Source organism: Apteryx rowi, unplaced genomic scaffold (assembly GCF_003343035.1).
Source record: "Apteryx rowi isolate R43461 unplaced genomic scaffold, aptRow1 scaffold_0, whole genome shotgun sequence".
NCBI lineage: Eukaryota > Metazoa > Chordata > Aves > Apterygiformes > Apterygidae > Apteryx > Apteryx rowi.
Genome location: NW_020447195.1, coordinates 2,788,388 through 2,811,222, shown reverse-complemented (window position 1 = coordinate 2,811,222; position 22,835 = coordinate 2,788,388). Strand labels below are relative to the sequence as shown.

Below are 22,835 nucleotides of genomic sequence, written 5' to 3'. Positions count from 1 at the left end.
AGAGAACTGAGCACCTGGAAACACTGGCCATGGCTGCGAATCCTCTTGTGCTAGGTCTCTTGAAAACAGCTTCTTCTGCTTGGCATTTCAAAGCGCATAATACAGTAAGGACAAAAGTTCCCACCCAGAGATTGCCACTGGGGAACTATTGAGAACCAGAGTTGATATGCGAGAGAGATGCATGGCTGTGTGTCTGTTTTCCACATACGGTTATTATACAGGTAAGTTAACTGTAAACACACATCTCTGTAATGAAAGTTCATGTGTCAAACTGCCCAGTTTGCATGGAAAGTATTTGCACGTACAAATTAGGTGCACAATTATATGGTCATTTAAAGTATGCACTGGTACATTTACCAATTCTTTCAGTTTTCCAACTCAGGCACAGAACCACAAGGAAGGAAGTCCAAGAACAGACAAACTAGTGGTTCCTGAAGTCCCATCACCTTCTTATCTCCAACACCATGAGTGCTGTGCTGCTAGCATTTTAATGAGGTGCTCCCAGAGAAGGATCCCACACCTCGTGGTGAGCTGGTAGTTTTTAAGAGAGAAGGATATGAGTTTCAGGTTGCTTCCCACCATCTGGACTCCAGAAATGCTGAGCCAAGGCTGGACAAGGACACAGGGCTGCAAAGCACCTCTGATGAGTAACAGCTGGGTTGCAGTGTCCCTTCTTTACGTGGTGTGAAAGTGATACCTGCATCCTTGCAGTGCCAGCCTGCTGTGTGAGCAGCAGCGCGCTGAGGGAGCAGCAACCTGTCCAGAGAAGGCTGAAAGTCTGATCAAGCAGCAGTGAATATAATGTTTCATTGGTGCACCTGCAAAACAAGGAAACATTTGTAGCTTTGGTCACCATATACAGAGCTGGTTAAAAGCTTTAGGGGGTGAACCATGTTGTTCTTTAGCTATAACACAATCTTTTGGGTTCCTCTAGACAGGCAAATGTGGCATGTGTATAGGTGTGTGTACATATGCACTCACATGGGTGTACCACTCTTCTGGTGGCATACCACCAAATTCCCTTGGTTGGCAGAGAAGCCACATACTCATTTCAAAGAGCTGCAGTAATTTAGTTTTCATTTGTTGGTTTCCATTTTCAAGTTTGTTACAAGAAAAAGGGCCCATAAGCTTTATTTCTTTCAAAGGCAAGATCTGGAGTGCTTGCTCCTAGTGGCTGTGTTAAAGGGAAGTCATACAAGCGCCTGCGATGTCCATCTGGCTCATCAGTACCTTTGGACACAGGAGAGCCTTTGTCCCTGTGTTGACTGTTATTCCCCTCAGTTTTGCAGTTCTGCTGCAAATTCTGCATTCATATGCTCAAAACCACAACCGCCTAATTACGTGAAAAGGCTCGTTTGTCTTGATTAATAGAAACTTGCATAAGTGTATGGAGAGATTATCTTCTAGCAGAGGAGCTGTTTCTTCTTGATAGAAGAATGGATTAAATAGGCATATAGGGAGTTAAACCTTGGTCTCTTTTTGAGATATAGCTAGAACCACGTTCCTAGATCAACAGGATCTGCTATGCAAGGCCTTTTTAGTTGGTGCAAATGGGCTCAAATGGGTTAGGAGCGAAACTGAATACTTATAATCCCAAGATTTAACAAAAACAGAATAGGTCTCTTTGGGATGTGAGAAAGAGGAATAAAAAAACTTCTGCTTAGCCTTCATCTGCAGCACATGGGGCAGAAAAGAAAAGACAAAAATGAAACAGGATTACAGTCCCAATGCTGTGATTAACATTGGTGTTGAAAGGGGAACAGGGTGCTCTGAATTGTGTGCCTAATCACAGGCTGTAACCTGTTTGGCAAGTGTTTTCCACTTTCAAACTCTCCTGGCTGGCAACCAAAAATATTAATTTTGGGACAAGTTGCATTGTGTAGGTTTGACATACCTCTTCTCATGTTGTCTTTGTAATAGTTCCAACATGCTGTGGTAATTTTCTGTCAACTGGGCTATTGTTCCTTTGGAGGACTGATTGCTCAAAGAGTCATTATTTCTTTCTGTTTTTTTTGGGGGGGGGAGGAGGGGGGAGGCAGGAAATGAGGAAGAGAGAAATAAAAAAAAAGCAAAATTTAATTCTTAAGATAACAAAGGCTATACCTAGATCTCTAGGATTCACAACAAAGATTATGTTTCAAGTCAATTTTGATTTCTAGGAATCAACCTATTGGTTAAATTCTTAATCAAAAGTACTTCTCTGAAGATTTGTTCTGCGCCTCAACCATTGCCATACAAAAGCAATGCTGAAGCAAGTACTAGGACTCAGTTTAAGCACAGCTCACTGCATACTTAGGTTTTAGGAAAAAGATTGTTCCATGAACAGCAGACCTTATGAAATCCTGTTTCCTTCAGATCTCGTTTTCTACCTCGTCACCCCTATATCCCCTGGCTCCCTCCAGCGCTCTCAAGAAATCCCTTGCAGATGAGAAGGCGAGAAGGGAGGTGGCAAGCAGGGACGTATGCAGGTACTGATCGGCCAGCTGCCCGCTGGGTTGAGTCTCAGCTCAGTTTTCTCACCTCCATTCAGAGCAAGTTCCTTTGGGTCTCCCCGCTGCCTCTCTGCCCCAACCTTGTAGGAACTAAATTTTCTAAGACCTCAATCCCTTTTCCAAATTTGGGTGAGAATGGCTGATGGATTGAAGTGTTATTGGGAGTGGGGGGGTTGTTGGGAAAAAGATGGTCCAGACAGACTGAGATATAGGTCTGTTTCCCTAGGAAACTAAGCCAAAAAAATGCAGTTGAGCAAACATAGGCACGTTTTGTAACTCTTGTAGTCCCTGTGTATAGCATGGTGTGAAGTRAAAGGTGCTGGTCCTCATATTTGAGCTTTTGACTCTGCTGACAACTCTCCATTTTCTTTGGCATGTCACAGAATTTTTTGCCTCAGGTCCCTCCCTGGTAAAATGGAGAAAGTGGACATCTCTGTGGGCTATCAGGCTCTTTGGGTTAACTATAGACACGTGGAGAGGACTGTGCAACAGGGCCCCCGACTTGGCTGAGGCCTTTGTGTTTCTGGAACACAAACAACCAATAACTTGCAGTTTGTAATAATCTCAGTGTGTATCTATTTACATAGCTGTTTAGTCCATAAACGTTTTTCATGAAGGCTCTTTCCAAAGTATGTCGACTACATAAGGCAATTGCTATGCATTTCTCCAGCTKTGGGGTTCCTTTCTGAAGCAAATTTAAGTTCCCAAATCCAAGCTAACCAGCGGTCCTGACAGTATTTGGAGCTCTAAAAATGAGCATTAGGTTTTTTGAAATTGTTCCCATTTCTAACTGGCAACCAAAGGAAAGCTCTTCATGTAGAGAGAATGAACAAAATGTATGGTTAAGTGGTGGTTGTGACTTATGCTTTGCCAAGCAGAGACAGGTCAAATGATTTAGCTGGAAAGCAAAAAACCCAGCTCCGATTGGCAACAGACTTGCCACAGCGATCCCCACCTCCTCGTCTCCACTGTCACTCCAAGTATGTCCTCGGAGCACCTCACAACGCAGAATGGGGTCGTGTTGGGTGGCCAGTCCATTCTTCAGGGAGAGGTGAGTGAATTGCCAGCCTGCATCTCTTGGCAGGGATGAGAGGAGGTGACCGTTGGGAGGGAAGAGAGAGCCTGGGGGTGCTGGGGCCGTGGGGGGCTACCCTGAACTAGCCTCTCCCTGCCTCAGTTTCCCTTGCAACAAAAATAGCAGCTTCAAAGCCAGCCAGTGGGGATGTGTGACTGTGGAGGAGGTGAATGGGCTGAGTGTGCGGCTGGGGGGGAGGGTGTCCAGCACGAGGGTGCCTGGGAGGARGGTGCGTGGTCTGAGGGAGCCTGAGCTGAGGGTGCCCGGGCAGGAGGTGCGTGGGGAGGAGAGTGCCCGGGCAGGAGGGATGCATGGAGAGGAAGGTGCCCGGGAGGAGGGTGTCTGAGCTGAGGGAAGGTGCCCGGGCAGGAGGGATGCGTGGAGAGGAAGGTGCCCGGGCAGGAGGGTGTCTGGGCTGAGGGAGGGTGCCCGGGAGGAGGGTGCCCGGGAGGAGGACGCGGGCGCCCCAGCCCCGCGGGACGAGAGCAGGCAGCTGCCGCCCGGGCTGGCGGCACGGCGCCCCCGAGCCCGGCGCTGCGGGCAGGGCGCAGCCCCGGTGCTGCCGGCCCCGGCGGCGCGGCGGGCGCGGCGGGAGCGGAGCTGTCCGCGACGGCCGGTGCTGAGCCGCGGCCGCGGACCCTGCGCGCCCCCGCCGCAGCCCCGCGGAGCTGCCATGGGCGCCGCGGGAGCCCCGGGAAGTTTCGGGCGGCGGAGAGCGGAGCGGCCGGGCTGAGGGGCTGCGCCGGGCTCCCTCCGGGAAAGGTAAGGGGGGCCCGGCCGGGGGGGACGTGCTGCCCCGAGCGTCCCCGGCCCCGGGGAGGGGGGACACACTGCCCCGAGCATCCCTGGCCCCGGGGAGGGGGGACACACTGCCCCGAGCGTCCCCGGCCCCGGGGAGGGGGGACACACTGCCCCGAGCATCCCCGGCCCCGGGGAGGGGGGACACACTGCCCCGAGCATCCCCGGCCCCGGGGGGGAGACGTTGCCCCGAGCATCCCTAGCCCTGGGAAGGATGTACTGCCCCCCAGCCTCCCCGGCCCTGGGGGCAAAGTGTAGCCCCAGGTAGTCCCAGCCCTGGGTGTGGGGACGCACAGTCCCCCTGCGCAGCCTCAGCCCAGGGGATGGGGAGGACACAGTCCGCATGAGCATCCCCGCTCCGGGTGTGGGACGTACGCTAGGGCAGGGAGCCCAGCCCTGCTAGCTCTATGTGTGCAGCTGTGTAAGACACACTGCTCCCCGGAGGGGTGTTAAAGCACAGCACTGGGGCAGTGTGTGCCTTGGGGTGGGTATGGGGGACCAGCAGTCCCATCCCTGGGTGTGTGTCCCTGTTCCCCATCTGGGCAACCGTGGGTACTGATGCAAACGTTTAAGTCATGCATCTTACTAAGAGCTTCAGGGTGTGTGTGTGTGTGTGTGTGCACACTTGTGATGAGAGAAGTGGCTTTGTACCCCCTCTGAAAGGGGCTTGCAAGAGTCCTGGGTGGCTAACAGAGAGAGAGAAAGAAGACTTGTTTTGTATATAACATATGGGGATGGGCAGCCCCAACACAGGAAAACTCTGCATTCTATAAAGTGATTTAGGGGTGGGGGACTGAGGGCTGCCTTTCCTTACGCTCTGCAATCTGTCCTTCGGTTACTGAGCAGTCACTCAGCTGTGCTACTCTGCTCTTCTATGACTTTTCATGGTTTGCTTTATTTGTTAGGCAGGTGAACAGGCTTCCGGGCTTGTCAGTGTCTAAGCTTCTCCTGTGCTAGGAGTCACAGAAATCAATTCCTGGTATTTGCTATTGAAAGAGACTGGAGGTCATTTGAGTTTCCAGGCTCATCAGATTTCCTCCTCCTCTCCAAGACAGACTCTGGGCTTGTAGCACATTGGCTGAAGAACAGCGACTGTCAAAGTCTTTGGAGGAAAAGGGCAAAACCCAACAATCATATGCAATAAAATGTAAGCTTTTTCAGGTAGACAATAGGAGTGCATCTGATCAGGACAGTCCAGCTGTGTCGGTCTCCTCCCACGTGCACAGATGCCAGATACGGACAGAGGATGTTGTCTCTATGTGTTCTGAATGTGGGTTTAGGTTTGATTCTTCCTGTGAACACAAGGAAAGGCTCTGAGGCGTAGAATATGAGGGCTTCCTGGTAGTGTTCCTGTGGCAGCAGCTGCTTGGAAAACTTCAGTCTGATTAAATTGAGGGGAAAGGAGCTTTCACAGTCTGTCTCTTCTCAGAACAGAGTCTGAGCAATGGAGCTTAAATCAAATTCAACAGCAGCTTTGTATGCCCAAAGACTACGTGGCCAAGCAGTTTGATTTCAAAGGGCTGCCTTCTACCGATGAGACATTCTCATCTGAAGTCCCTCCCCGAGGAGGTAAAGAGCATTTAGTCTTGACTGAATGTAGTCAAGTTTTCTGAATGTTTTTGAGATGGAACAAAACTCTAGCAGCCATTTCTGTCAGAAATGCCTGTGAATGTGTTTAGTACCTGCACTGATGGTTCTGCAGCTTGTAAGTCTCTCTTGTACACATTACAATGCAGATGAAGGGATGTGCAAGCTTCCCCCTCAACAGCACACTCACCTGAGGAAGCATCTTGCAGAGAGAGGGAGTCCTTCATGCTGGTTTCCGGCAGACAAGGTGAACAAGAATAGGTTTGTAACCTTGGTAGGGCTTCTACAAAGAAGTGGGTGATATATTGCCTTGTTTCAACAGAGACCACACATCAAAGGGTCAGGACCCACATAAACACATCCTGGGGCCATTTGTGAAAAGGCCGCAGCATCCTCCACATAGGTGAGCTCAGACAATTCTAATTCTTCTTCTAATTTATCTGCAGAGGAAAGGCTTTATGAGCTCAAGACAAAAACAGCATGGGAAAGTCTTTGATATTTTTGCAATAGTTTTTGAACTGATTCTAGTTTCACTTGCCTGTGCACACTGTGTCCAGCTAAGGTAAGTTTACAAGATGTACTTTATGGTTTGCTTTTAGACAAAAATGGTAACTCTCCATATTTCTGTAAAACTGATTTATAACCCCTGTGTCAATGACATCAGCATATCTATCAGTGCAAGAGATGCATTTTTATCATTTTATCCATTACAATGAGAGATGCGTGTTTTACAAATAGCTCAGGCACAACCATAAAAATAAGGCCTATACCAAGTGATATATCAGAAATACAAGTTCATCTCCTCCAGATTGCTGTTACTTTTTGCCAGCTTGATTTCACAGGACACCTGTAGCTGCCCTGATATATTGCAGGATGGAGACCTGCCAGGCATCTGAGGGAAATAAAGTCCTGCAGGGTCTGCCAGTTCTCTCCTTCCTTTGCTGTGTATGCATGCACACTGAGGAGCAAGAACAGTTAATTCCAGACTGTTTATGCTGGGCCTTGTCTTGTCTTCTTGTCTCCAGTGCAGCTGTATGACCAGAGTCCCTCCTATTTCTCTTCCTTTCTTGGTAGACTCTATATTCTTAATACATCTATGTTTTGCTGGAGCATCTCAGATGTGCTTTGCTTTGGTTGTTGAGACTGAAAGATCAGAAACTAACAAACTGGCATTGCAAGAATAAGGATGAAAGATGAACCGTTGAGGAGAGACTTTTCTGGGGCAGATTGCTAAGACAACTTCTTTTTTTTATGTATTTTTAACAATTTCAGCAGTTTTCCATCAATTCAGGTCCACCTGCCTCCTTTAGTCTAGCCTTAGATCCTCTAGTTGTCTTTTTTGCAGCCAGTTAATTGTCTTCCACTAAAGCCCAGGTTAGCCATTTCTGCTTTTGCCTAAGGTAAAATGACTCACAAGGTTTTAAACACAACCTGAACACAAGCCCCATTTATTTTGCTATTCTTTGTGAGTCACTGCATAATGTGGTGAGGATTTGAGGCCAGGGGCAAGATTTGCATGGAGCAAGTGGAGAAAAATGGGGAAATGTTTCCCTCTTTCCTGTTAGGGATTTCCAGGGCTCATTTCCCATGAGTCCAGATTGTCAGTGAAAATCCCAGGGAAACCAAAGTCTCCACTGAACCCTCGATAAAGGGAGAAATTCAGCTTGAAACTGAAGTGTGAAAGCACTTGGAGCTTTACTTTAGCCTTTGGGCTATCGGCCTCCCCAAACAGGTAACAACAATTTTCTTACTCTTCTAACATCCACTAAGAGACAGACTCCACACAGACCAAGGTGAAGACAGACAGCCTAAAGGTGCCTGGCATCGCCTGGTTACTCTGAGATGCCTTTAGTGTGGTCTAAGTGCAAAAAGATCAGGTAGTGAATTGTTTTCCTGGTTACCTGTCTCAGGCTGAGGACTAGCATGCAGCTGCCCCAGTTAATATTAGCTGAGATAATTTCCTAAACATCTTTTTTCCACTGAGCAGAGCTCAGAGTGGATCTTGCACATTGCTGCTCAGACTGCAACCTTGTGTGCCCTGGTAATTATGTTGTGTAGACAATTACCCAGGAATGGCCAGGGGGTTTCCACTCTGCTCAGAACAGCTACAAAGCCCAAGTGAGTGAATGGAGGTCACAGTGACTTCTAATAACCTTCTCATGAATGGATTCTGCTGTTGTGGAGCCACACTGACTGATGGGGCTTGTTCCTCTGCTTTGCAAACAGGCAGGAAAGGCCCAGGATGAATAGGGAGAGGGTAAGAGGGGGGTGGAGTAAGCACCTTGTGAATTATATTTGCTCTAAAAAGAAAATCGATGCAGCTGAACTATATCATGCAAATGAGGATGTTCAAATGTATCTGAATGGTCCAAGACTACCCCAGGGCCAAAGCAGAACTGAGAAAACGGTGTCCATCAGCCAGGGTAGCATACAAAAAAGCAGCTCAGACATGTGCAACTGCAGAGCGTGTGCTGGCAAGGAAAATTCCTCCTCCAAGTCAGGTTGCTGCACTGACACCAGTACTATATTGTTTAAAGTAGGAAGCCTCTAAGTAGAAAATATTAATATTTTCTTACATATTTTAGCAGACATTTTTTAACAGGATTGAATTTTTAAGGCTAAATATCAAAACCACACATACATAAATACAAGTAATAAGGTATGTGAGGTTGCTATATTGTATTTGTACACACTGGTAACAAGACAGGGGAGATACTTGATAAGTTCAGGTAGGAAATACTACTAATCTAGTACTATAAGTAGGAAAGACAGCTAATCTGTGTGACTGACAGTCTGCCTGGACAATTACATTGATTGGTACCTTTTCTCATATGTTCTTGCATATCAAACCCTGAGTTGGTTGTTACTAGCTGGGGTTTCCTTTCTCCCTGAAGCACACACTGCTGTTAAATGAGTGCCTTGTTTTGCATAACAGAAGACTGGAAAAATCCCTAAGATAATCAGCTGTGGTGGTCATTTCACTGAAGTGAAAGACTGCGGCCAGGAAGCTCTTTTGTACTGGAAAACCCCGACAGAAGTGGTTAGATCATCTGTCTGTGCCTATTTGTCTTCACAATGTCCATGCAGTCCTACAGACAGACTCCAGACCCGGGCAGGAGGATGGGCCATTTCAAGATAGTGCAGTATCTCTTTCACATCAAGAAAAGCCAATAAATCAGTGGTGGAAGGAGGAAAATGTACAGGTTCCTTAGAGCCTCTTTGAATTTAGCAGGATGATGTAAATGGAACTTAATTTAAAATCACATTTGCATCAAGCTGCCTGACCAGTAACCTGGGCAAAATGCGTCTCAGGGATGTGGGAGTTTGCCAGCAGCACAAAGGCTTTGCCTGTGTCTGCTATAGAGAGAGCGCCAAAACCTGTCTTGCTGTTGCTCCTTCTGTCTTCAGTGTGTAACACCTCCGTCTGTGCGGCACATGTTGCCTGGACAGGCTGCATGGACCAGCTCTGGTGTTCTCCACCTTCGCTCTTCATTAGGGGAGTAGGAACCATGAAGGGAGGCCAGAAGTTCAACACAGTGAAATGAGAACCGTGAATGACCATTGCAGCTCTCATTAACTAGGTTAACCAGCATCCTACCTGGCCTGCAGGGATAACTCTGTCATACTCATGGCAGTCAGGCACCAGTCCAATGGGAACAGTCTGATCATAAAAGCATTTGATTGCTTAACCTCAAATGCCGGGGATAGTCCTGCTTGCTAGTCCTCAGTGAATCTATGCGAGCTGTAAACATCCCATAGCCTGTGTGCCAAGCTGACCCAAGAAAGCCATGAAGCAGGCCGGAGAAACCCCTGTCCATCGGTGTTTGGCTGTGTGGGCCAATAACACAGAGAATGAAGAACTATTGGCAGGATTTCTTGGCAATTTAACACCAATTAGTGCCTTAAAATCCATTTACACTCAAAGATAATTTACTTGTTACTTGAAGCAATTAGCTCCATCTGTCTGAATGCAGCTTTGGATGTGAGGTGGGCATTTTTGCCTAGGTACAGATAACAATTTGTTGTTGCTCTGTTTGTGAAATCCAGTGTCAGCGGTGCTCACAGAAAGAAATGCTCCATCTCCCAGGGCTGCTAGCATATTAGATAGCTCCTAAGCAGTCTCATGGCTGGATGGAAATGCAGCAGTTAAAAGTCAGCTAGTGATCCAGTTGTGCTCTGCACTAGAGGTGCAGTCTGAGCGAGCCATGGGGCAGCAGCCAGGAGCTGTGGGAATTCATGCTTGAAGCCTCCATAGGGTTAGCGTACGTCTGGGTCTTCTGTGCTGTTTTTTCCTGCCAGGTGCAATGAGATGCACATGGCATGTTGCCCCTTTCTTCCTCATTTACTGCTGCTGTGATCTGTCAGAGTTTGAACCAGTGACATTTTTCATTTCCAGCCCTTCTCCTCCAGCCAGGGTCTCCCAGTATGAGCACTGGGCAGCAATCCCAAATGAAGTGATGAATTTCTGAACTGTGCCATTGTGCCCCCTCTGTTGTGCCGGGACGATCACTAGGGGAACCGTGCTGGGAATATTATCTTTATTCACCCCCTCCCCGTAAGGCCAAATCAATTTCCCATTCCAGTTCCCGGCATGGCACTGTAAAGACTAGACAATATGGGGCAGGAATAAGCGGTCCCTAGGCTGGTGTTGCCTCTTCTCAGCATTAACCGTGCCGAGGCTGGCCCCAGCTACATCCCTCTCACCAGAGCTGTGGTTTTATTGCTCTGCGACAGGGCGGTGTTCTCAGTTCTCGCACAGCGTGCAGGTAGGGACCTCAGCGAAAGAAGCAGGAGTAATGCATACATTAAGCGTCCTGGGAAGCAAGCTAACAGCTACTGAAATATATAATTACACCATTATTTTCTCTCCCCCCTCTCCTTTTTTCTTCACCTGAACAAAATATTTTTCCATTTATTTGTTATCAGTGCAGGGAGCGAATATGCTGAAACGCATCTGCCGTTCTGCTCTACTACCCCCTATTAACTTCCTAAGCACTTGGGAACCTTTGGCTCAGCTGCATGAAATAATAGGGAAACTAATTAGGCTGATAAAACTCAATGATTTAGTCAGGCACCCCAAGAAAGGGAATGACTTTTTACTTTTTTTTTTTTTTTTTTTTGTTATACGCATGATCACTCTCAAGTTCTTCACTGCCTGCCCTGCCAGCAGCATGGATCAGAATTAGTTACAGTGAAAGAAAAAAGGTAGCAGCCAGAAGCAGTGACAATTCCTTTCTTTCCCCAGCTGTGGGGTCTCCTGGGTCATAGTTTGATTTAAGCCCTGTTGTCTGCATGGCTCTTCTCTGCACATGCATGTCATGTCTCACAGTAGAAGCAATTACTCTGTGGTCTTGATGGTACCTGAATAGGCCTCAGCCACATCACAAGGACTGTTTAGGCCAAGTCTCTCTGCTGATGTGACACTCCCCATGTCCATATAGTTTAAGTCGCAGTTACTCATCAAGCCCAGGTTTTCAGCATCTCTTTACTATCTGTGTGACTGATTAAACCCATCCAAGATGTCTTGGTGTCATTCAGCACACGCCAATGCAGGGAGGGGGCTGAGGCACGTGAGGAAGCAAGGGGCGAGCCTGGAGGAGGTGTGGGACTTTGCTGAAAATGAAGCCTTCAGCTCTAAGCAGCCGGTCCCCACATCCGAATATGCAGTGCTTGCTTGCAGTCAGCATATGGCCAAGACTTGCAAAGAAAATTTAGATCCAAAGGCTAATGCTAATCAGTATAATCTGTAATTAAAGAAGCAGTAATCAAGTGAGATTACCAACCTGATCCTATTACCAGCCCCCTGCACTGCCAGTTATTTCAGTGCTACACTCGGCATTAATTAAATAACATCCTGTAGTCGCAGGGCCTGGGTGGTTGCACACTGCTGGCTTCGTTCTAGCACGGTGCCAGGAGTGTCTCTGAGAGCAGTCCTCCCTGGGAAGCTGAGGGAGCTGAGTGCTCCTTAATTAGCCGAAATTCACGCTTGCTTGTATTTGTATCTTGCTTTGCAGATGGGAAATATGTCCAACGCCTCAGTGTTCATCTCCACCTTATCAGAGAGAGAAGACCTGATTTTTGGCACACTCTATTTAGTCTTTGGTAAGGAAAGACAGCCTGTTATACCTCTCTCTGTGCTGCGGGCAGCACCAGTGCCTACCTGTCAGAGATGGCAGGCCTTTTGCAGTCGGTGATGCTTCCACAGAAGTATTCAGTTGTTACCAGATTAGTCACACCGGCTGTTCCCACGTTAGTCCTCCCCACATTGCCAGAAAGGGTGATCTTGCCAAAACTTGGTGACTACATTCCCCTCTCACAGGGACTGCAGTACCATTCGTATTTTTAAATATTCGGAAAGTTGAAGAACAACATTTGGTGAACCTGCTGTAACTCCTACTGCAGCCGCCTGATGTGAGACAGATTGGGACTCTCTATTAGCTTTACCAGTTTCATGGCTATTAAAGATGATTTGAATGTCCTGCTGGCCCTTACATTCTGCAGAAGATGCTGGTGACTGTCCTGTGATTTGAAGTTACTGGCATCTGAAAGCCAGCAGGCAAAATGGAGGGGTTAGTACATGGTCTGAGAAGGTCTAACCCCAGTTCATGTGGGCCAGAAGTAAACAATGGGCACGAAGAAGCCTTCTAAGCCCCAAGCAATTGCCTTCTAAATGCCAGAAGAGTTTTTCAGCCCAGACTAGCAATGAACAGAAAGGGCCAAAAGGACTCATCATCTCTTGGTACCAGTGCCAGGAAGGGTCTCCTGCTATTGTGGTTAGACGGGTTCTTTGCTTTGCARTATGCAATGAGTAGAACCAAGGCAAATAATCACCCATCCAGTTGCAGTCCTGCAGACAAGCCCACATACCCTTGAGTATGCAAGGACAGGCAGACGAGAGGCAGCAGAACTGTGTGCGAGTACACAGATGACCACGCGTATGAGTACAGCAAGGTGGACAACCATTTGCCTACGTACATGAGGAGCCCAAGGCATGCACTTACCCAAAAGAAGGCTCACACCTGCTGGGACTGCCACTAAAGCTCCTAGAAGATGATAAAGCTATTAAAACATATGTAATACAGATGTGAAGAAGGAACCAGACTAACTCTGTGGGAGAATTTCTCATGAGACTGGGAACAAGGACGAACATCTCAATTCTCTACCCTCCAGCAACTTTAAAGCCTCCAAAGCCATGCATTTGGCCAGGTCCTGCATGGGAGTCCTGTTTATGAAAGGAACTTTTGTGTTCCCCGTTCAGCAGCTTTGGAACCTAATTGTTACCACAATATTTAATTTGTAGCCTAATGCATTAGGAAGAAACTCTAGTTCTACCTAACCTGTCCCATCAGCATCAAAGATTCCCCTTCTGAGGACACAGAAACCTCTTTTCAATGAAAGCATGATTACATTAAAAAAAGAGAGCAAGCCCTTGTTATAAATTTTTAATCACCAGTGTTGTTTAAAACACATTAATAGCAAACAAAGAGCCTTCCTTTATTTAGTCTGGATTTTCCTTGATCTTCATAGTGCCTTTCTTCTTGTTTATTTTTTCACTGTAATATTGGACAACACAGACTCACACTAGTGACATTGCCAGGAAAAAATTAAAAACACAAACAGGCCCAGCTCCTTGGCCTCACATCAGAGGAACGATGACACAAAGCTCCTGTTATTTATCTAGGTGAAAGGAAGTGGCCCCCTTGCCCCTTCCAGCTGGAAGAAGCGACTCTGACCGGATCCTGCACCCGGAGCCCTTTGCAGCTTTGTCCCATCGCAACCCTCCTTCCAAACGCCTCTGTAGGATCTCCTCAGGGAGAAGAAGGGATCACACCCAATTTAAAGCAGCTCCGGATGTGCTCACACATCTGTGTAGGTCCCGTGGGTGCCCTTAGCCCACTCTGCAGTGGCAAAACCTGGAGCCCTTTCCACCCTCTGCAGACAGCTCTGGTGTTTGCTCCCAGGACAGCTCAAGGAGATCCTCCCTCCACTCCTCTTCCTCCAGTGTGGGGTCAGGATGCAGCCAGGCCTGGCAGGGGTGCAGGCAGCCTGCCTGCTGCCCAAGGAGCCAAGCTATTACACGCAGGCACTGTTTCTCTTTGCCCTTTTCGCAGGCATTGTGTCACTCTCTGGGAACACGCTGCTCCTGCTGGTGGCTTATCGGAAGAGGTCCATGCTGAAGCCTGCTGAATTCTTCATCGTGAACCTGGCCATCAGTGACCTGAGCATGACGGTGACCCTGTTCCCCTTGGCCACGTCGTCCTTCTTTGCACACAGGTAGCTTGTGGAAGAGGCTCTGTGCTAGCCAGTGGCCCCAGATGTGTCTTGCAAGCCTTGTCTAGAAATGGGGAGTTCGCTGACAGGGGTAAATCTGAGATAATGCTGGAGGGACCCAAGGAATCAGTCTGGTGTGGATGGCAGAGGGAAGGGCACTGCGTAACTGCAGACTTTCATCCCACACCAGCATCACTAAGGGCATGAGAGCATCATGGTCTGAGATGTGCTGCTGTTCCCAAGAACAGCCATCTTGGCTCTTCCCTTCCTGAGAGGACACAGGGCCAGGCTGGTGGGGCATGGTCTGGGGGTGATTTGCTGCTCCCTGTCCCTCTGTCTTGTTGTTCAGACTTGCTGCAGGCAGCACGTCCTCTCCCTACCTGGATTTAGCCCTCCTGCCCATGTCAGCAGTGAAGCTGGTGCTCTGGGCTGGACTCAGTGGAGACAACGGGAAGAGCCACAGAGCTGATCCATTCCCAACCTAGACTTGCAGCATGATGCTCTAGCGCTGGGTCTATGCAGGGTCTGGGCTGGGGATGGGCTTGTCGCCCTGCTAACACAAGCCCTTTCTGTTATGTGCAGTGTCTGCCCTGGCACATCGTGTTGAGGGAGGCAGCATGAAATCAGAAACCTAAAATTCCCATCTCCCCTTCAAACCTTGGGAAAGTCATTTCCTTCCTCTGTGCTCCATCTTTAAAAGGGGTTTAGTGGTGGCTACCATCCTTGCTAAAGAGCTTTGCAGGTGAGCAGCAGGCTAGAAGTGTCAACTGAAGCTGTGGCTTCCTTGCAGCTGGCAAAAGCAGCATGCAAATACTGCACAGCTGCTTTGGGTGGATTGGCCTCGGCAGGCAGGACGCCGGGTTTCCGAGAAGGAGCACACAGTGCGGCTGCTGCACGGGCGCGTGCCCGCACGAATCAGGGCTGCTCCCACCCTCAGTGGCTCCTTCTGTGTCTGTCACTGGGATGCTCAGGGAATAAATAAGGGCCACAGTCATGTGCATGGCTGTTTAGACAGGCAGGTGCCCGCTATTTCTGCAGCCTGTTGCAGAGGCAGAGCAGCCTCCCCACGCACAGCCAGCTTTGCTTCCTGCGCGGGGCGGCAGCTGGAGCCCTGCGCTCGCTGCAGCCAGGCAGCGGGTGTGAAAGAAGGCTGGGAAATACCCCAGCGTTTTTCTGAAGCAGGGACTGCAGATAAAATTCACGTACAGCCAAGTGGCAGGGGATGTCAGCTAGCCGCTCTGGGCAGAGGGGAGCAGCTTGATTTACCTGGTGGTTTTTCCCTTGCAGGTGGCTGTTTAACCACGCGATGTGCACCATCTATGCCTTCTGCGGGGTGTTGTTTGGCCTCTGCAGCCTCACCAGCCTGACAGTGCTCAGCACGGTTTGCTGCCTGAAGGTCTGTTACCCAGCATATGGTAAGTGATGAGCCGTGTTATCTGATCTACACTTACACCCCTCTCTGTTAATATAACTCTTCTTCCTCCTCTTACAGGCCAGATCAGCCTCTCCTGGGAGAGCTTTGCCCCAGGGCAACCTATTCCTGGTTAACGCACTGGTGCAGCAGACTTGGGAGCCTTTTATCGCTTGTATGTTCCTCCCCTTCTACCTGCTTGAGGCTGTGGAGACCCAGCTCAGTTAAAGGAGCACCTGGGCTCCTGTGCCCATGCCAGGGACATGGTGTGCATGTGAGGGCAGGGCACTACAGCAGTCACTGCTTCCAGGGCTTGCTTCCCTCTAGGGATGAGAAGCATCATCCAGAATAGTGTCAAAGGGGTTGTTTCCCTCTGTAGAGAAGTCCCAGCTGCTGTATAACAGAGGACGATTCAAGCAGTGCAAGGCAGATCRCAGGGCTTTGAATGTCCATCCACAGATGCGAGCTCAGACCAGAGCAGGCTCTGCATTTGGGAAGCTGCATGAGAGCCTCCCACTTCCCACACTCTGGCAGTGCACGGAAATGCAACTTGCCCTTGTCCCCTGTCCTTCTGTGGAAACGGTAATGCAGGAGCAGTGCTGCCCTTTAGGAGAAGAACCATAGGCCAAGTGTATTTAATTCACTGAAATAACTAATACAGGAGGGCTGGGTTTGCAGTGCTGTAGCTCACTTTTGTAGATCTGCTTTCACCTGAACTTTCTTTGTAGAGCTTATGTGAGTGTTTGTGGCTCTAAGCTTGTGTACAGGTGAGACCCCTAGGTGGGCACCTGCTGTTTGTACAGGGCAGGCAAGGCAGGGAGCGTTTGAGAGAAGTGAGGGGACCCAGAAATGTCCCTTACACTTTTATAACTCCTCCTACCCAGAGCTTTGTAATTTCCTCAGTTCAGCTGCTAAACCTCCATCCACCAGGTACCTTCAGAATAGACTTGGGGCTCAGAGACCAAAAATAGAAATAAAATTGAAAACCGTAGATATTAATCTGATTTACAGACAAACGCTCCAAGACATATGCTCCCATAACTGCCTTCTCCTGTGGCTCACAGTGGGAGACCACAGATGAGCCCGTTGCTCACAGATGTTGGCAGAGCAGGACCTGGAGAAGCAGGACTGCAGCTGTTACTTGCTCAGCGATCCCCCGAGGCCGAGTCCATCAGGCAGAGCATGCACATCGCTGAGAACCCCCTTTCTGTGCAACCCAAAGGCTCATCAAGCCGCCAGCCCCAAACTCCTTCCCTGTCTGGCCCCGTATGGCTTGTGGGCTCATGGGTGTCGCCTGCTGCAAATGTGGTTTGTCCTCAAGGACAGCGCTGGAACAGAGTCACCTCAGTTACCTGCCAGCACACAATTCTCAGGAGATCGCTAAAAAGGTGGAAGGAAAGATAAAAATTAAAACCAGCTCTTCAAAAGCAGCCCAGGTACCAATGGCTTTTCCCCGTGCGGTTTTTGCTCTCTAGATCAGTCTGGCACTTGGCACTGTGGCATTTTGAGCTTATCTCCCTGTAACGCCCTTGTGTATTTTCTGTGAGGAAATGGCTAACCTCGACATATTTTTAATTGCTTCATTTCAAAGAAAAAAAAAACGTTATTCCTCCAGATGTCGGAAGATTTAGCACTTTATAGTGAGCCCTTAGAAGTTTGGAGGGTTTTGCATTTGATGGCACATGGGACAAAAAGGAAAAAAAAGACCCTTCACAGCATGGTTTTCAGGGGAGAAACTGTGATGAGGGCAGCGACGGGAGGGGGAAGGCTCCGCTGCCCTCCTCTCCCAGCCGCGGTGTCCCCCACCTCCTTCGGTGTTTCAGTCCGTCCGAGGGAGAAGAGTCCGTCAGCCAGCCGTGCCTGGGGTGGGTTAGGCAGCCCCCGAGCCGGCTCTCCCGGTTGCTGCCAGCCCACGCACCCCTCCGCGGCATGCAGGCAGCTCCGYGGGGCTGTGGGACCCCTCTCCGCTTGCCTCCCAGGCTCCGGCACTGCTSCAGCGGCGAGACCTTTTGGCAATTACTCCAGAAGCTGAGAAAGGCTTCAGCACCGGTACCGGCACGTGCTGTGCAACCTGAGGCAAATCTGCACGTTTCTCTCAGCTCCCCCGACTCCTCGGCTGGGCCACCGCAGGTTGCATCCGTGCTCTCCGCTAGCCCTCGCCTCCGTGCAAGGGCARGGCACACCAGGGAGCCCTCCCGGCCGGGAACCGTCCTCACCCCCATCTCTCTTTTGCAGGCAACAAGTTCTCTCCCTCGCACGCCAGCATCCTGCTGCTGTGCGTCTGGGCCTACGCGCTCATGTTTGCCACCGCCCCGCTGGCCGAGTGGGGCAGCTACGGGCCCGAGCCCTACGGGACCGCCTGCTGCATCACGTGGAAAGCCTCCAACAGAGAGGCCGTGCTCTACATCCTGGCCCTCTTCATCTTCTGCTACCTCCTCCCCTGCCTCCTCATCCTCGTCTCCTACTCGCTGATCCTGTGGACGGTGAAGGGCTCCCGCAGAGCCGTGCGGCAGCACATGTCTCCCCAGAGCAAGGCCAACGGTGTGCACAGCCTGATCGTGAAGGTAGGGGCCGGGCTCGCCGGCAGCCGGGCACGGGCGAGAGCCCATCGCTTGGGGGAAGCGCCGCGGCGGGCGATGCTCAGGGGGTGAAGCTGCGGGGGGAGGGCTCTGCCCCGAAGGGACGTGGGTTTTGCACACCAGGCACCCGAACATCCCTGCAGCAAGGTGAGTTGAACACTGACATCGGTTTCTTCTTCCTAAAAGGGAGCCAAATCACATAGAGTAAAAATTTTCTCGTTAGATGGGTAACAAGCACTCCTGCCGGTGACTGTCACCCCTTCCCCCGTTCACTAGGCATGCGTGTGAAAAGGAAAGAGAAGAGAAAGCTCATCTGAAGGTGTGATTTKTTTTATGAATCCAAAGCTTAGCTTCTCCCGCACAGCCCTTGACAGCAGCATGACGGACTGTTCCCAGACCTGCCTGGGCTGGCCAGGAAATGCGTTTGCTGCTTATTATGCAGTCAGGGTGGCCGGGACACCTTCGTCTGCGGTTCCTGGAGGAGATGCATGACGATGCTGGGATCTTGCTCTCTGTATCCAGCGCTAGCTGGGGGTGTTGAGCCCCCACGGGCTGAGGGTTTGCTACCATGACAGGACCCCTTCTGCAAGTGCGTGGTGTTTACCGCCCTAGATGAATTCTCCAGGTGTTTATATTGGTCTTGATAATAACACATTTCTCCTCATTTAAAGCCATCAGGTGGAGGAGTTTTCATTTTAAATTACATTGGAAAAGATCATAAAAAGAGCTTTCATGACTCATTGTTCTCCAGACTATGAGCTAATACTATAATTTACCAAGGATGTGTCAAAAAACTTGGTACCCTTTAAGAAAAAAAAGAAGAAAGAAAACAACTTGCAAGCCTAGCCTCGAAGTAAAAATCTGTGTCTGGTTAGAAGATGGGGGCCTGAGCACGGTCCATGTCCCATGCCTTTTGAGCAGTCTGGTACACAGATTACAGAGGGATTTTGGGTGGTGCCAAAAGGCTGCTGGAGCCCAACACAGGGCTGATCCCAAAAACCTTTCATAGTTAGGTGTCCGGGTGCATCATGCCCCTCTGCCGCGATGGGCTGAGGGAATTCCCGAGAGGCCCGGTCCCCTCCTGCGTTTCCCAGGCGAGACAGGGCATGATCCGACTGCAGACTGACGTGCCCGCGCTGTGCCGTGCTGGCTCGCTGCTCTGACATCCGACACGACTGATGGTTAAATGTTGCAGCTTCCTGCGCACCCCCATATCCCAAAACTAGCGCTGGTGCAGGAGGAGCTGGGGAAGGGCAGCTTCTGCCTGAGCTCACAGCCAAGGTGGCAGCGCTGGTGGGATCTCACAGAAGGTGCAAGGCAGAAAGGGAACAGCGTGGACACGCACACCCAAGCACTGWCAAGCAGCGTGGAGCCTCAGCAGAAACTCCCCTGGGAGTGCAAAGAGGTGTCCCAGCCGTGCACGGGGAGCACTTCTCTCAAGCCAGGGGTCATGCATGGTTTGCTGGGGGAGGAGAGGGGACACTGAGACAGKCACACACTGGGGTCTGGTTTGGGGGACCCAGACCAGAGTCCAGTTTGCTTTCCCCAGTTAGTATCTGCTCCTGTGTGATCCCAAGCCCCAGGCCCCATGTGGGCAGGATATACCATTTGGCTCTGCATTCAGAAGGCCTGAACATCAGCTGGTTCCTTCCCCTGGGGCTGGCTCTTCTGGGCCCCGGTGCAAATGGCAGCTGTTGTCTTCTTTGGGCCGGGTTTTTGGGATAGGTCAGCATCCCACGTGTGCTGCAGGAGGCTCACAGCACCACCGTCTCCTTCTTTTCCAGCTGAGCATTGCTGTGTGCCTGGGGTTTCTGGCTGCCTGGACCCCTTATGCCATCGTTGCCCTTTGGGCAGTCTTTGGAGATGCCAGCCAGGTGCCAGCTCTGGCCTTTGTGCTGTCGGCTGCCTTTGCCAAGTCCTCGACGCTCTACAACCCCCTGGTGTATCTGCTCTTCAAGCCCAACTTCCAGAAGTTCCTTTCCAAAGACATCCTGCTCCTCCAGGCCATCCGCACCATCCTCTGCTGTGGGTGCCCGAGCGTCTCACTGCAACCCAGAGATGGCAGGACRCGCTTCTCCCCGGGCTTCGGCGACCACCGTGGGGCCTGCAGAAACTGCCACGACACTTTCGAATGTTTCAGTAACTACCCCAAGTGCTACAAACTCTCCCAGACCCCTGACACTTCATCCAGGCCCGCTCCCCTGGCTATCCTAAGCGATGGGTCTGCTTGCCAGCCCGGCCTGAAGAGGACCGTGCAGGTCATGGTGCTTGTTACAAGGAAAAGGTCAGGCCTGGGTGCTGCAAACGTAGCAGGTGAAGTGCTGCCTTCAGAGATCATGAAAGACCTTCTCTGAGTGCTCAGAGGGCCCCTCAGTGCCCAGGCTCCAGGGCCTTTGGCACCTGGCTCTGTCTTAGCAGCATATTGGAAAAAAAATTCCAAACGCAACATTTCTCTCATCTATGTATCTGATAGGTCCCAAGCACGTTCTGCAGATTAAGTGACATGAAAATTTAAGACCAACCCTGCCTCCCCTTCTAGTTTGGCTCTTGTTATTTGGAGCCGATTATTTGCACTTGCAAAAAAATAGACCCCCCCCAGTGCCTGAAATCTGTCTAGGGTGCAATTCCAGGCTGCAGTTTCTACTGCTGTTTTCTCTCAGGGCCCTTGGCCTTTGTTTTTCCATCCTGGTGCTCTGATGGCCAAGCATGAGCTTGGTCATCTCAAGAAACTGTGTCTAGCACAGAGGGTAGGGGCCTGGGAGCCCTGAGAGGCAATCCTAGCTCCAACACCAACTCCTACAGCCTCAGCTAATCCCATCCTTTCCCATCCGTGAATGGGATAACGCCATTCAGCTACCTCACTTGGGATTATGAAGTATTTTTATATACCTCGCAAGAGACTACTCTCTGTGTAGGCTGGATTACCCCACTCCCTCGATTTGAGTGCAGCCCCGCCACGATCCTATTCATCTAAATGGGAGCTTATATTTAGAGTAAGGATTTGGGGTTAAAATAATCCCAGTGCAAGTAATACCAGGTCCAGGTACTGCTCTTCAGGCAGTGAATGGCAAAACTGTGGCTGAGCAACATCCTGGAGACAGGTCTGCAGTCCTAGGGTGTCTCCTGGCTCCTGGGGAGCCAGGGCATCTCGCAGTATCTGCACTACCATGCAGGGGACCTGGAAAACAGCAACCAGTTAGCTTGTAGGTGTCATTTCAAGACCATCTCTGAGACAATCCAGCTGGGAGATTCAGAAGACACAAACTGGTGCCCAGCTGGCCATCGCAGTACCAYGTCGCAGAGCATAAAGCAAACTGGGAGGATGAGCCGAGCAAAGCATCCTGGGGCGGACCAGAGCGGTGCTGGGAAGCAGCTGCAGTGCTGCAGGCCATGCAAAACATTGTCGAGACCTTGCAGGACTCGGTTCTCAGAGCAACTGAGCAGACAAGGAGCAAGAGAAAACGATATGCAGGGAACGAGGTATGCCATCTGGATGCATAGAAAAAGTGCGTTTTGGAACGAAATCCTGCCCCAGCCTATGAGAAGAAAGATGGATGTAATGCTCAGACTGAGACAGAAAAATCATAAAAGTAGCTGGAGGAGAACAGCTAAGACCAATTTCTTCACAGTTCTTAGATTTTTGACACCCAGTGTTGAAAGCCACCTTGCTAAAGTGAACGGTTCCCTCGTTTGAGAGAGGCTCAGTGTAGGGCAACCTCGCAGCCAGTGAGCAAGGGCGGGCGAGCTGGCCTTGCAGCACGCTGTCGGGGTAAGGCAGAGCCTCTGGTGCTGATGGGACTGCTGAGGATCAGGAGACTACCTGATACCTACAGCAAAAATAAATGAAGTACAGGAACTGCTTCTAGAAACATTAAATTCAACAAGCGCAGTTGAAACTAAATTTAAGAAACATGAATTCCACTTTGTCTTGACTCCTATTACTTTTATGCAAGCCCAGGGCTGAGTCACCTGTCCCAGCAGGTCTCCTCGGCCAGGGTCAGCTCCGGCGGGTGCAGCCGCGAGGAGGTTACAYATCCTCTTCTTTGCCTCACTCTCCTGCTCTGAGCCCTTCCACAAAAACAAGCAAATGAATATTTCTGATAATGTCTTACCTCCCCTGGGTGAGGGGCTACTAGCAACGGGAGGCACCTCTGCGATGACTGTGATGTCCCAAAGYGCCCAAGTATTTTCTCCTCCATTTACGAGCAGTGTCAGGCTGCAGAGCTGGACTGATGCCCCGGGCCAGGCCTGGAGAGGGGCTGCTGAGGCCGATGGAGGCAGTGCCTGGCTGYAGCACCCACCGGCAGTGCCACCAGCACCCTTGCTCAGAGGCTGCAGAGATGCTCCTCACCTGCCCTSCACACCATCCTCCAAGGCAGACACGCGGCATGTTTCCAAATTTCTCTCTCCAGCTATCCTGCTACAGTCTTTGCACTGTGGAAATAGGTTTGTGGCATGAGCTGATGCAGAAGGAAGCACTTCTTGTCCCCACCCAGAGACTCCACACGAGGGCCGTGGGCTCTGGGCTCGCACAGGCGCTTGGCAGCTGGTCCGAGAAGGCGACTGCRTTGCCTGACCGCGGGGCTTTCGTCCTCCCACCCTGAGCAGTGTCCGGAGCACCG

At 50.4% G+C, this 22,835-nt stretch overlaps 1 protein-coding gene across 7 annotated transcripts in view; it reads left to right on the top strand.

The window, feature by feature from the left end:
* LOC112973216 (opsin-5-like) overlaps positions 1–22,134 on the top strand; it is a 47,327-nt gene extending 25,193 nt beyond the window's left edge. For 4 of the 7 annotated variants that reach the window (XM_026080868.1, XM_026080948.1, XM_026081039.1 and 1 more), the window contains 10 exons: positions 370–526; positions 2,356–2,468; positions 3,368–3,543; positions 6,102–6,199; positions 11,967–12,054; positions 14,064–14,226; positions 15,511–15,619; positions 15,716–15,809; positions 17,870–18,198; positions 19,998–22,134. In XM_026080868.1, coding sequence (XP_025936653.1) covers positions 370–526; positions 2,356–2,468; positions 3,368–3,543; positions 6,102–6,199; positions 11,967–12,054; positions 14,064–14,226; positions 15,511–15,619; positions 15,716–15,809; positions 17,870–18,198; positions 19,998–20,567 — 1,897 coding nt within the window. In that variant the 3' untranslated portion in view covers positions 20,568–22,134. The other 3 variants (XM_026081376.1, XM_026081215.1, XM_026081294.1) reach the window with 3 other exon arrangements.
* The last annotated feature ends 701 nt before the right edge of the window (positions 22,135–22,835 follow it).